General features: G+C 37.3%; 1 protein-coding gene across 1 annotated transcript; it reads right to left on the bottom strand.

The window, feature by feature from the left end:
* Positions 1–1,314: 1,314 nt before the first annotated feature.
* Positions 1,315–12,778, bottom strand: BARD1 (BRCA1 associated RING domain 1; the record flags this gene model as incomplete). The annotated part of the gene is made up of 3 exons (XM_009576529.1): positions 1,315–1,644; positions 2,352–2,449; positions 12,686–12,778. Coding segments are annotated over 3 exons (521 nt in total), but the record flags the coding sequence as incomplete, so codon positions are not given.
* Between the last annotated feature and the right edge of the window lie 101 nt (positions 12,779–12,879).

Raw genomic sequence — 12,879 nt, 5'->3', positions numbered from 1 at the left:
GCTGCTCTTGCAGGTGGATATGCTATCTTCACAGCTGTATCAAGTTCACAGAAAAGTACTTAGATTTCCATTTACCTGTTGAGATACATATGGACTATGTACTTAATCTGCAGCTAAGCTCATGCAATAAGATACTCCAAACTTACTGGCACCAGAAGTTTTATTATTACAAGCAATACAAAAGCAAACACAAGAAACTCTGTTTTATCCCACAACCATCATTCTCATTGTATATTATTACAAGACACCATTTTTAAATTATGAACTCACAAACTAAGGCAACACAAAAGATGCAACACATTACATAAGAGCACAGAATAAGGAAGTAAGATTCTGACAATAACTTACGATCAATTATGAGAAACGAATTAAAATTTATTGTAACAAATATGAAAGAATCAAATATTGCTCCAATGTAGCCAGCTAAGTTTAAGTACAATTGTGCAAAGTGAGGCATAATTCTTTTGTGATCATTACATTTTTTTCATTAAAGTAACCATGATAGCAACCATCCATACTTACTTTATTTTAATAATTTAATAAGGATCCTGACACTTAGAAACCTTCAGAAAATAGAATCGAATTCGAGTTACACATTTACAAGCATGAAAGAGGACAGAAGTGAATAAAGTATTACTCTTGCTACAAATAAGGAATTTTAGACCAAGATTTTTAAAGACAGTGTTTTCAAAATTGTCTACTTTCAAATGAATTCAGACCATTAGCTCGACACTAATTTCTACAAGGCTTATCCCATGCCAAGAATTTCATGCAAAATTCAGTTGTAAGAAGTTATAAGAAACATCTCATGTCGTCTGACAGAAAAGATGTCTATATAGGCAAATGACTATGTTAAAATGCAGAGAGTCCTTTTTTTAAAAAATACAAATTCTGGCCTGGGAAATCTTGACATGTACAATAGATCCTTGTCAATGGATATTAAACAGAAAAGAACTGGGGTCACGCTCTATCACCTAGGAAGGGCTGGTTTAAATCAAGAATGCAAAAGGCTTCATTTTGCAAATCTTAGTTACAAAATGTCAGTGATTATTACACTTAAGTTAAATGCAAAAATAAAGCATACTAAATAACCTAAGGCACATTTTTCAACGCAGTGTATTTATCTCTCTCCTCCATTGTAAGTTCATTTATTCCAGCATATCAGTGGTCTTAGTAACTCATTTAAGTGGTCAAAGCTCTCCTGTATTCCTAAGTGCAAAACATAAATCATAGCTTCAGACCAGTGTTTACCAGAGTGTTCCAACTGCTTGAGATTCACGACATTTTAAAACCTTGCTCAAGAGACGCTGATATTCATTTTACAGGCAGGAGCTGAAATGACATCACACAGTCTATAAGCCAACTGGAGGGGGCCATCCAGACTTTGCCCCGACGAATTTTCTCTGGCTTGAATTTAGAAGACACATCATAGATCACATACTGAGTGCAAAATCTTTGGTCAGAAGTAGATTCTGCATGGTATGCCACCGTGTTGATTGTCTGCGTCACATCACTGTCTGGTTTTGGCTGCCTAACCAGAATTTGTCCTCCTGCTGCTTTGACCAACTCCACAAGATCATTCTTCTGGTGACGACTGAAAGATCCCAAAAAATAGAAGTAGCATCCATCAAACAACTTAGGCAGCTAAGTGGAAGAAAAAAAAAAGGTATAAATACAGGACTTCACAACTGAGCATACGGGAAAAAAGTAGAAAGGAACAATCAGAACCTACAAAAAAAAAAAACAACTTAAAATAACCAACACTGGAAGCTAGAACCGTTAACTTAACAGGTACGATCCTCAGTATAAGTATGCAATCAAGAAAAGCTTGCTTACAGGTAAATTCTTGCTTATGTTTACATATTTTCAAGCACAACAGAATTTACCTATGAGCTAGGAATATTTACAGCTACTGTTACAACACATTTAATGAACTTCTCCAGTGTAATCGAGAAGGTAACCAGAAATTAACCCAGTTAAATATAAAAGTGGCCCTATATGGAAACAAGAAGTAATAAAAACATTTTTCTTTCAACTTTCAGGTAATTTCAACTAGGTTCTAAAGCTGAGCAGAGAAGGCCAAAGCAGCATCACTTCCTGTCCCATACAGCTTCTTCCACGAATGTAATACCGCATTCCCTCTGACAAGGTTATAGCAACATATCCATTAGTAGAGAAAAATGACAGCTTTATGGGTGTTCGCAGTTCTTTCGATCACCTTGCACATAATCAAATTTCTGTACAAGACCACATTAAAATTTTACATCTACTGCACCTGCCCATGTGGCAAAGGGCAAAAATGCATGAACCAAAGGTCATTAAAATAATCTGTCTCAAGCAATAAAACCCACCAGCTGTTCTCTGTTGAGCCGGCCTCTTTGTGGGCCACCTTGGATTTCATACTTCTCTTCTTGTTCTCGTACTGTGGTTTGTAGACAGGCTTGTACCCCTACAAAAACCGCAATCAGGAAGGCAAAGATTAGAGATCCCATGTTTTAACAGAGGCTTGCATGTCATTTCAGGGACTAAACAGTTGCACTAAAATAAAAGTATTACCCACAATGCAAAACACAGCATCAAAGCTCGTGTGCTTTAGCAATTTGCTTTTAAACTTGAAAAAATTTACAACAGCAGTTGAAGATGCAAGTTGGATGGAGAGAAGCAGTATCACACTAAAATCAGTGCTGTAAACACTAGGAATTATTAGCTTTTCCTCTTACCCACTAAAGGTCAACCACTTAATGTCAAATGTCAAATTGCTGATCATTTGGAAGCTTAAAGACAGCATGTAGAACGAACTCCGCAGTTATGAAATGGAAGCAATTGCCTGATAAAGAGCAATTACAAAGCAAGCACAAAGCTCTTTCCAAACAGCTATGGCTTCAAATAACAAATCAGATGGGATTTCAAGGTCTCCAAGATCAGCACAAACTGGAAATTTATGCTAGGGTTTAACAGTAGCATTCATTTTTGTTATCACTGCTGCATAATGAGATTGTCTTTTAGAGTCAACGTGGTTTTACCTTGTTTTAAGGCTAGTTATTTTTTCCAATATAGAATGCGCTGATGCTAATGTATCGCTAACATCAGTTAAACGTACTACCTGACCTCACTTTGGAAAGAGAAATTGCTGTGGTCACCCATTCAAGGATGGAACATTTTGCCTGCACATACATCGCACTAATAAAAATTACCCAAGAAAGAAAGTTTGCAAAGCTGATTTTGAAAACTGTTCCATGAGGATTTAAAATGTTGTCAAGGTTGTAACTTTTAAAGTAGAACCTCACTCCATGCACAGCGTTTCTTACTCAGGCAACTTATTTCTACTATGCAAATATGAAACCCACGGTATTAAAAAAAAATACAAACTAAACAAAATCAGAAGTAAAATGCGGGGGGTTGATCCTAAAAAGGAAGAAGGCACAAGACTATGAAGAGAAGTATCACGGACAAAGGTACTTGGATACCATGGCAGCCAATAGATAGGAGTATCTAATCTAGAGAGATCTTGAAAGCCAACTGTTAGCAATTCACCACCAGTTCACACAAACTCACAAAATGCAATGGGAATTCACATTTTAGTTACTAGAAGTCCTCCAATGTACTTACATCAAAAAAGATAAACCTATACAGAAAACTACAACTGGCTGAATACTATGTCAACATATATCTCCCTTCATGTACAAGTATTGGGTCGATTATTTGCACTTGTTCATTCCTTCAAGAAAAATTAACATGAACTTGTACAAAACTATAAGGGCTACCTAATCATGTATTTTCTGGAAAAGCAACCTATGTATTCATTATTGATAACAGCAATGAATGCTGATAACTTATTTTCAAAGTACTCATAACTCAAAAAATAAATCTAAAAGTTATTTTATTTATTTATTTAATCATCACAACTCAACAAGACTTCCTGTTTCAATTTGCCTCTAACTTACACGGCTATTCTTTCCTTCCAAGAAAATACAGATGTTAATGGGTGCCACTTACAACAAAGTAAACACAGTCTCATCTAGTCTCAAGAACAAAACCGTCATTCATTAAGAGCATGCTTTACTTCAGCCTACCATCGAAAGCTCAATTTCAAGGACTTCCACTCATTTTATACAATGAGTACATCACAAATTGAGCACCCAGTGCCAGCATCAGAAAATGAAGCAAATTTGATACGAAAGTAGTAAAAGATTGAATGAATACAAAAGACTATGATGTCTCTTTGTATTGTTACTTCCCTTTAAAAAACAGAATTAAGTCATGAAAGTGACTAATGTTAGTGGAATGTCTATTTTAGCAGAAAATGCAAAATAGTTTATGTCTGTTTTGCATACATATGTCTGTCCATTTTACACTGCCAGGTCCTCAGAGGAATTTGGATGCCTCAAAGTTCCTTGTAACACAATTGTAATGACAATCCTTCAAGAAAGCAAGAAGAGAGACTCATCTATGTTTGTCCTATTTTCCTTGTATCTATAAGAACCACAAGATACACATTTGTTTCCTTGAAAAACTGGAAATATGCAAACAGACCATTTGTCTAGCCACTGTCTGCATGATCAGCATTTCTTAACCAGCTAGAATCAGAACAGATCTTTGTCTTAACAGATTTGTGGCACAAAAGCTATGTATTCCAGATAGTATAAAAAGCCATGAACGTAAGTTCTCAGTGCCCAGGTGTTACCTCTTTAACACAAACACATTAAGAGGCAACACTGTTAGGCCGACACACGCACAAAACTTTGTGGAGCAACAGACTCTCTATGTTTTTTGGTGATGGAAAAGTAGGACATTTTCAACTCCCGAACATATTTTTCATGCAAGAGGTAGAAGCAGAACTTGTTCTGACTCATGGGTCTTGTCATATTTGACAGATAAGAACAAATGCTTTTTGGAACCATCGTGCTCAGGGACATTTCAAGCAGTCTCACCTAACACTTCGTCTACATGCAGGCAGCAAAAGAGGAAAGTCAGTCATTGGAATCCTCAAGCTCAGAAGTGGTGGTGCTTCAGGCTTCAACATACTTCATGGCAATCTTACCATCAACAGCACAACTAATCCGTAGTAAGAGTATCACTTGGAAAGAGACAAGACAACACAGATAGGGTAACAGCGAAAGGAGAGCCTGAGGCACAAGGAAATGCAAACGGCATGTCATGTGTCATCAGAATCAGGGTCTAGCTATATACTCAGAAAACTGATGCAGTTAGCAACCGATGTTTGAGGAAGGTGCTTACAACCCTTAGGTGAACAGTCAAGGAATATCTATCCATGAAGGAAGGCTTCCTAACTAGAAAAAGGAAGCTAAAATAATTTAAATGACAGAAACCAGTATGTCCTTTAATTGCAGACTTTGTTCAGACTGATTTCTTCCCGAGTTGCTCATTTCTCTTCAGCAACTCCTGCATACTAGAAAGAGATTTTGTATTAGAGAATTAAAGGATTCACATACCATAATAAAAAACAAAATCAGGGAAACAAAAAAGGAAAATATCCCCCTGTTCCCATATTTGAGATAAAATGACAGAGAGCTCAAGCTGTGTTTCATTACTCATTTGTCTAAAAAAAAAAGGTTCTTAATTGCCTGTTGTTCTTCCCCCTCTCCACACAAAACTTAGCGTCAAGTCACTTGCTTCTAGATCACTAATTTCGCATTTTCATTTTCAGATGCAGTGACTCCAATTGGATGCAATAGTCTAAGTTAGGTTCTCAAAGACAGCATAATCCGTTTTGGTTGCGTTACGGTGTCATTTGGAAGCACCAGGCATGTACAAGCTTTATCATTCTTCTAATAGATGGTACAACCACCACAAAATGACCTTGTGCTAAAAAACCTCAATTTCACACTTAGGGATACAAATAAAAGATTAGAGCATACTGTAGGCCCTTCCAACTTTTCTCCTTTTTTTACAGCTAGGGATTTTATTTTGACAACTGAGTGCTAAGCTGAGTTCACTCAGTAAAGCCCAGGTCTTTTTCTTGAGTAGGCATTATTAATTTTAAAGCTGCTAACGTCTATAAGTGGCTGAGTAACATGACAGTTCCCTTTTAATAGTCTCTCCATCCGACTGAGTGTCATCCTGATTAAGAGGACATATAAAAGGAAATAAAATTCCGTAGTGTACTCAAAGGTATATCACTCCGCTACTTTTACAGGGACGTTTGCAGAAGCTCTGTTGACCTTAGAGCACTCCTATTTAAGTCAGAGGTATAGTGCCCTTTGACTTCAAACAGGAGCCATGTTAAATCCATTCCCAGAACTCCTAAGATTACACTCATTTGTTCGGCACTGTACTGAAAAGCCACCAGTGAGAACTTGATGCCAAGACACTGGTCAAATGAATGGACTGAAAAAAGAATTGCTATTATCCTAATTAAAAAGTGATCAGGACACCATCAATACTATGCCACCTCCCTTCTGAAATTGAGATGGACATTTTAAGTACTTATGCCAAAAAAATTTCAGAACAGAACTGAATCTCAGAAGGAGGAGGACATCCTTAAAGAAGCTCTCTGAAAGTGGAGGGGAAAGAAACTTACTTTTGAGAGGACATCTGTAATTTTAGGAGGGAGTAGAGATCAGGGTTACGTTGTTTTCCTTCCTACTTTCACAGTCTGTGCATTCTTTACAGGCAAGCCTGACTAAAAATCTAGTCTGTTCTGTTATTAAATAAAATATGACCATTCAACTTACTCAGGGTCTCAGCCAATCTTGATTTATTCCTCGACAGTATTGCCAATAAGAGCTGTGGCCCTTCTAGGTTTGAGGTTGATCAAATTTATTCATTTAACATGTTCTCTTCCCTAAAGAGACGAGGGTGATTATTGCAACTACACTTTAATGGCCCTCTAGTTTAATCACAGTAGTTGGATCAATTACCCACGAAAGGGTAAGACTTGTACCAAGGCAAGCGGCATTCTTCCATTTCACATGGACCAGAGCTGTTTTGCAATGCCCAGTTCAAGTTTGCAAGCACTCATTAATAAAGCTTGCCTGACAGAAGACCACACGGAGCAAGATCGCACATGCAGAGGGGTCATGCAAGGTTCTCCCCTAGAAATACAAAAGATTACAAGTTTAAAAGCCTCTTAAAATAGCTGATTTCACACTTGCAATCTGTAGATATAAACAAGATCATTTGCACCAAAGTCTAGCAAAAACCGAGCCTGCATTAAAGGCCCTAGAAAATATTGCAGAAAAAGGTTTTAGCTTAATACAACCGCATTTTAGCTTGATGCCACCGCATTTGGCAAGGAGAATACTGCTCTTTTTTTTTCCCCTCATTTGCAAGCATCACTACTTACACTGATCCTTATTACCTCACTGAACAGCTGCCCGTACCTTCTCACCTTCCAGTATATGAGAAGCAAGCAGGTTAAAAGGGTGCCCACTCTAACGGTATCATTAATTGTCCTTTGATACAACTCTAGCTACTAGTACTGTAAATAAAGAAATCACTATTTGCAAAATTTAAGATCACAGCCCTATAATCCTTATTCATGTAACTCTATCTAAAAGTTATTGAAACTAACTGTTATAATGAAACTAACTGCATCAGCAAAAACAATTTAAACAGGAGGAAGTACAAAAAGAACTGGTTGCCAAGAACAAATTGTAATCACCCACAGATACCCACGGGTAGCTCTCAGTAACTCAATTAGCCTTAGTGGAGTTTTGTTGGATTTGCATTAATAAAGCAAAGAGCAGGGGTTAGTCCCAAAAATCTCTTAGAACAGCTAAAAGTAATTTAGAAATACACGACAGCAACGAAGAAGATAAAATACTACACATCCAAGATCTAGCAGAGATTGCAACTAAAACTTCCTCAGCTCAGTCTGCACTGGGTTTTGAGACTTACATGCAGATTGAGTAAAGCTTGATGAGATTATTTTGCTAGAAAAGGAAGAAATCTGGACTGAGAGAAAGCCTTAGGGGAATTTGGCACGGTTAGCTTCAATTTGCTTTCATCAACAGCATTACTGGTCTCTGCTACAGCACAGAAAAGAATTTTTATACTGTCTCTTATATGCTTATAAAGTAACTTTAGAATCACAGATTTTCATGGAGTGAGGTGGAGATCTCATTTGGTGAAACAAGAGCAGTCCATTTTTCCAACACATGGAAATGACACAAGATGCTGCAGAGACTAAAATGAATCTGCTTCAGAATGGTAGTTAACAAGTTAATCCAGGTGATATTTATGAAACATGATGGAGCAGATGCTTAGGAAGTCCTTTAACATAAATTCTCAGAAGCTAGGAGCATGTAATATGAAAATCATTACTTCACTTAAAAAACCCCAAGTGTCATATCTTCTTTAAGAAGCCACTATTTGCCACAGCTGTTTTCTAGACTGATCAAAGTGACTGGAGGTAGCCATTCCTAAGGTGCAGAGGTCAGGTTAAATTCCACTGGAAGTGCTCATCTTCTGGATCCCGTCACATGCTTTTAAATGAATGAGGTAATATTTCCCTACCTTTTCCTTACAAGGGACTTCCTTAATGCCATGTTTTCTTCAAACCAAAAGTGAATTAGAGCAAAAGGACTCTCTAAATATGAAAAACTGAGTATCTGGATGACACAGAACAGAGGAGGGAGCAGTGGAAACATGGTTTCCTTTTCCTCTAGACCTTATTTCAAACCAGCGCACTTCCCAGCTCTGCAGACAGAGGCAAACACCACATTTAAGACATTCTCACCCCCATTTTCTCCTCTGCAAACCCCAGCAGCTTCACAGTCTAAGTCTGTGCCAACTTTGAAGCAAAACTGTTTCCCTCCTCCTTGCCAGAAGGTGCAGACACTGTGGGAGTGCAGAAGTTCATACCCTGTTGATGTGAAACATTCCCCTCAGCTGTACACCCAATACAGCTAGAACATGCATATGCACATTAGATATTTCTACACCTCCCACAGAGCTGTGAGTCCTTTTGTAGAAGGAGGCAGTTGAAGTAACTCTCCAACTGCAAAACAAGCATGAAACTCCAGTGATCAAAAGTTTTGAGCTGTTTTAAGGAGGGGGGGCTTTGCTGAGCATCAGCCTGTTAATCTAAAAGAAGTTTATGCATGGAAGAGAAACAGTCCAGCCTGAGAAGCTGTCAGCTCAAACAGCTTTGCACTTCTCTTGTCTAATAGCCTGAACAAGGATGGGCATATTGCTCCAAGAAATTCAGAAAGATGTTTTCGCCTTGAAGTGTCATTCATGCAATCCCCTAGCTCTTCTAGTCAAGTCCCAGTTGTTCTGAATCCTTACAGGACAATCAGGGGGTTTTTCCATTCTTTTAAATGATCAGAGCTGAATCATTGCCGCTGCTGCTCCAGGTAAGCAAAACAAACGAAGGAATAAGCAATCAGATACTTAGAATTCTTCCAGATACTTTGCTGCAAAGACAGACACAAGCTTGTTTCAATGCATATCGTTACCGAGATCATTTTTCACTCCCTGCTTTAACAGATGACAATCAGTTTAAGAAAAAACAAGCTGAAAAGCTATTAAAGGCTTCTGCTGGTTTTAATTACACTATTCTATGCTCTACAAAAAGCATAGAGGAAATACAGTGATACTTGCATCTTTGTCTCAGCCTACTTGCAGAAGGATAATGATATGATACTTTGTGCCCTATTACCATCCCAGAAATAATGAAGGCAATAAAATAATGAAACCAATGAAAGATATGGCCAAGGGCAAGGAGCACAGTGACAACAGTGTCTCAATTGAATTCTATGCTGCTTTGAAAGTGGATATATTGCTGACAGTGTATTATATATGGAAAATACGGAACTGCAACTGGTAATGTGAAATTTTTCTTCTGTGAAGATCTAATACTGCTCAGTGGTGACAGCTTTTCCTCCTAATCTTCCACCCGAAGACAAAAGGGAACCCCAAAACTGAAGCTATATATTTAAATCTTGGCTCTCTAATACTTAGAGGCCTTACATTCAGCTCGAAACTCTGCTGGAAAATTCCACATTACCTCTCTACTGACACTAATGGATGCTAAATCTGTGTGTATAGACACATGTAAACAGAAGCATCATAGAATTACACAAGAGAAGGAAATTACTTTTTATTAGAGAAACACAGCTTAAAAGCCTGCTATAATGGAAGAGTTAACATAAGAAATACACTCTTAAATTAAATACTGGTTTTTGCAAGCACGTGATTTTTTTTTTAAAAAAGTGGTATAATTATGTGTAGAATATAAATATAACTTTAGAAATAACAGTCAAATGCAGCTTACCTTGTAGTAAAAAAAAATTCAAGTACTCACTTATGCATAGTCAGCATTTCATTAAGTGCCACACTAAGCTTTGTTTTTTCAAATATTTCAGTAAAGTTTTTGAACATGAATTTACTTTAAGTGAATGGTTTACAACACTGAACTATAAGCAACTCCTTCAATTTATTTGCAGTGGCTTTGACAGAAGCAAGCCAGAATATGCACACACTTTTGGAAGTTTATTTGTATCACATATAAGGAAACTTATCTAAATAGAAGTCAAAAAGCCACGATAAATAAAGAGAGAAATTACGGAAAAGAAAATCAAAGACCTCTTTTTCCTAGACAAATGTTCCATCAGCAGGAGTCCCATTATTTGTTATAACAATCTTTAACTTGTAATGAGTCTGAAGAAGACTAATAACAGACTGGTGGGAACAGATGGAGTGGTGCTGTTAATTATAGGCACTTAGCTGCATCAGACCCCATGAGTTATTACTAACATTTCCCACTAGGGAGGAGAATCACTCGCTTTTAAGTAGTATGTTGCTTACTAAGCTGGGAGCATTAGCAGTCAGGATTGTACTAATCAGTACTAACAACATAAAATAAAACTCAACTGCAAACAAAAAATACAAAAATATTCCCTGAATAACCCCTACACTATTTTATTTATTTTTTCTTTTCCAATCACTTCTAAATATAAAAGTTCTTCCATAAAGATTTAAACTCAGGTCTCACTAATTAAATCTCCCTACCTCTCAACTAAAGCTTTCTAAGCATCTGACTAGCAAGAAGATAAAATGAAATAAAGGAAAACCACCCTAGCACGTATAATAGAAGGCACGCAGACCTCCTGAATTGAGTGAAGCCAAGAACCTACAAAGTGATTCACCACAGAAACAGATTTATTCAGTCTTAGTTAAACAGGATATTGTTCCAGAGCATCTGCACACACCCTTTGCAATTACACAACCCAAACATCGCTTCCAGGCCTTCTGAGCTTCCTGCTGCATCCCCATCTCCAAACAGGAAACCATCTCCCTTCTGCTTATCAACAAAGTGTCTGCAGGTTATTAAATCCATCTGCTTGCTTAAGCATAAACAGTATTTCTCCATGGTACATATTCAACAAGAAGCTACTCCTATTTGTAAGAATCACAGTACAAAGACAACACGATGTTTTCCTTTTGCAAATACTTATAAGGCCACGAACGGAAGCTACTGCAGGTGTTGCAGAAAACATCTCTAAGGGGACACTAATTCAATAGACCCTTTAAAAAAGGCACGGAACAAGTCCACTGACTATCTGGAAGCCAAATGGACACCCTGAAAAACAGTCCAATGTTCAAGGAGTCCGATGATGTGCCCTATTTGAAAAACTACTATGCATTATTTAAAGCTTTAAGCAGTGCCTTCATAAACATTAGTGACTGGAAAATTTAGACCATTAAAGAATCCTTATATTCTGATGTTCAGTCACACAGTAGAAAACTGGAATGAAATTTGTCTGTGAGTTTTCCATGGATAATTAACTCATTTGTAGTGTACTTATTAGCTAAAAGGACTTAGCCATAAAGGTCAAGGGGAAGAAGATGACTTTTACAACTACTGTGAAAGCAGATACTAAAAAATACATTAGAAAGAATGCTTAAAAAGCAGAATTTGGGGTGTAAGTCCACAGAACAGCTGTACAAAAAAGCATGCACTGTATAAAAACTAATTACAGATTGCATGAAAGATGATATCAAAACTACTTGCATGCTAGGGTGACACTATGCAAGTCGTCTTTCCTTGGAGGTTACTATTTCAGTTGAAGAGCATTCCAATCTGCAGGGCTCGTGCGTACAGAAATGGGTATCGAAAGTTACATATACATTTGATCTGTCTGAGCCTGTGATCGCATAAAGCCTGACTATTTTCTCAACAAATAGAAAACTTTAGTGTAAAGTACAAACAGGTGTTATGATCAGCTGACAGCCTAACTTTGGTTAGAAGTTATAACTTCCAACAGATCTCAGCTTATATGTAAATAGGCAACACCTTACCTTCCTACAGACCTTAATCACATACCCCAAGCAAGCAAAAGTTTCCTATCGATTTCAATGGAAGCTGCTTCTAAGAAATCCAAGAATTTAATAAATTCCTTCCTCCTCCCCCAGGATATTTTCCATAATCTTCCAAATCACTCTTTACGTAGCAATGAACAGATTCACTCCCCACTGATACTTAGGGTGTGACCTACCCAATACATCTAATAATGAAATGCACGCATTTGCCAAGGAAGGAGTAGTTGTATTTAATTAAATCTCTTGTCATTCAGGAGATTAAAAAACAAAACCCTCACACTTTATGTTAAGCTAGTATTGATATTAGGGCAGTTGTTGAAGAAGAAAATTTTCTCTGGAACCCCATCTACAGTTTCTGGTTAAAAAACTCAAAGAATCCCATATATTTAATACTTACATTCAAACTTGAGGACCCAACATCCAGTCAGAACAGCCATCATACATTTGACAGTACTTGGCATTGGAACATCAGGGATAATAAGATGAGTTACTAGGAGAAAGATTACATCAGTAGAACTAAAAGCACATAAAAATCAGAACCATGCCTGGCTGAAAAGCAATCAATCACCATTTAAAAAATAAACAGACTAT

This window comes from Fulmarus glacialis, unplaced genomic scaffold (genome assembly GCF_000690835.1).
Source record: "Fulmarus glacialis isolate BGI_N327 unplaced genomic scaffold, ASM69083v1 scaffold6644, whole genome shotgun sequence".
Lineage (NCBI taxonomy): Eukaryota > Metazoa > Chordata > Aves > Procellariiformes > Procellariidae > Fulmarus > Fulmarus glacialis.
Note: the sequence above shows the minus strand (reverse complement) of the source record. Positions and strands in the feature narration are given on the sequence as shown.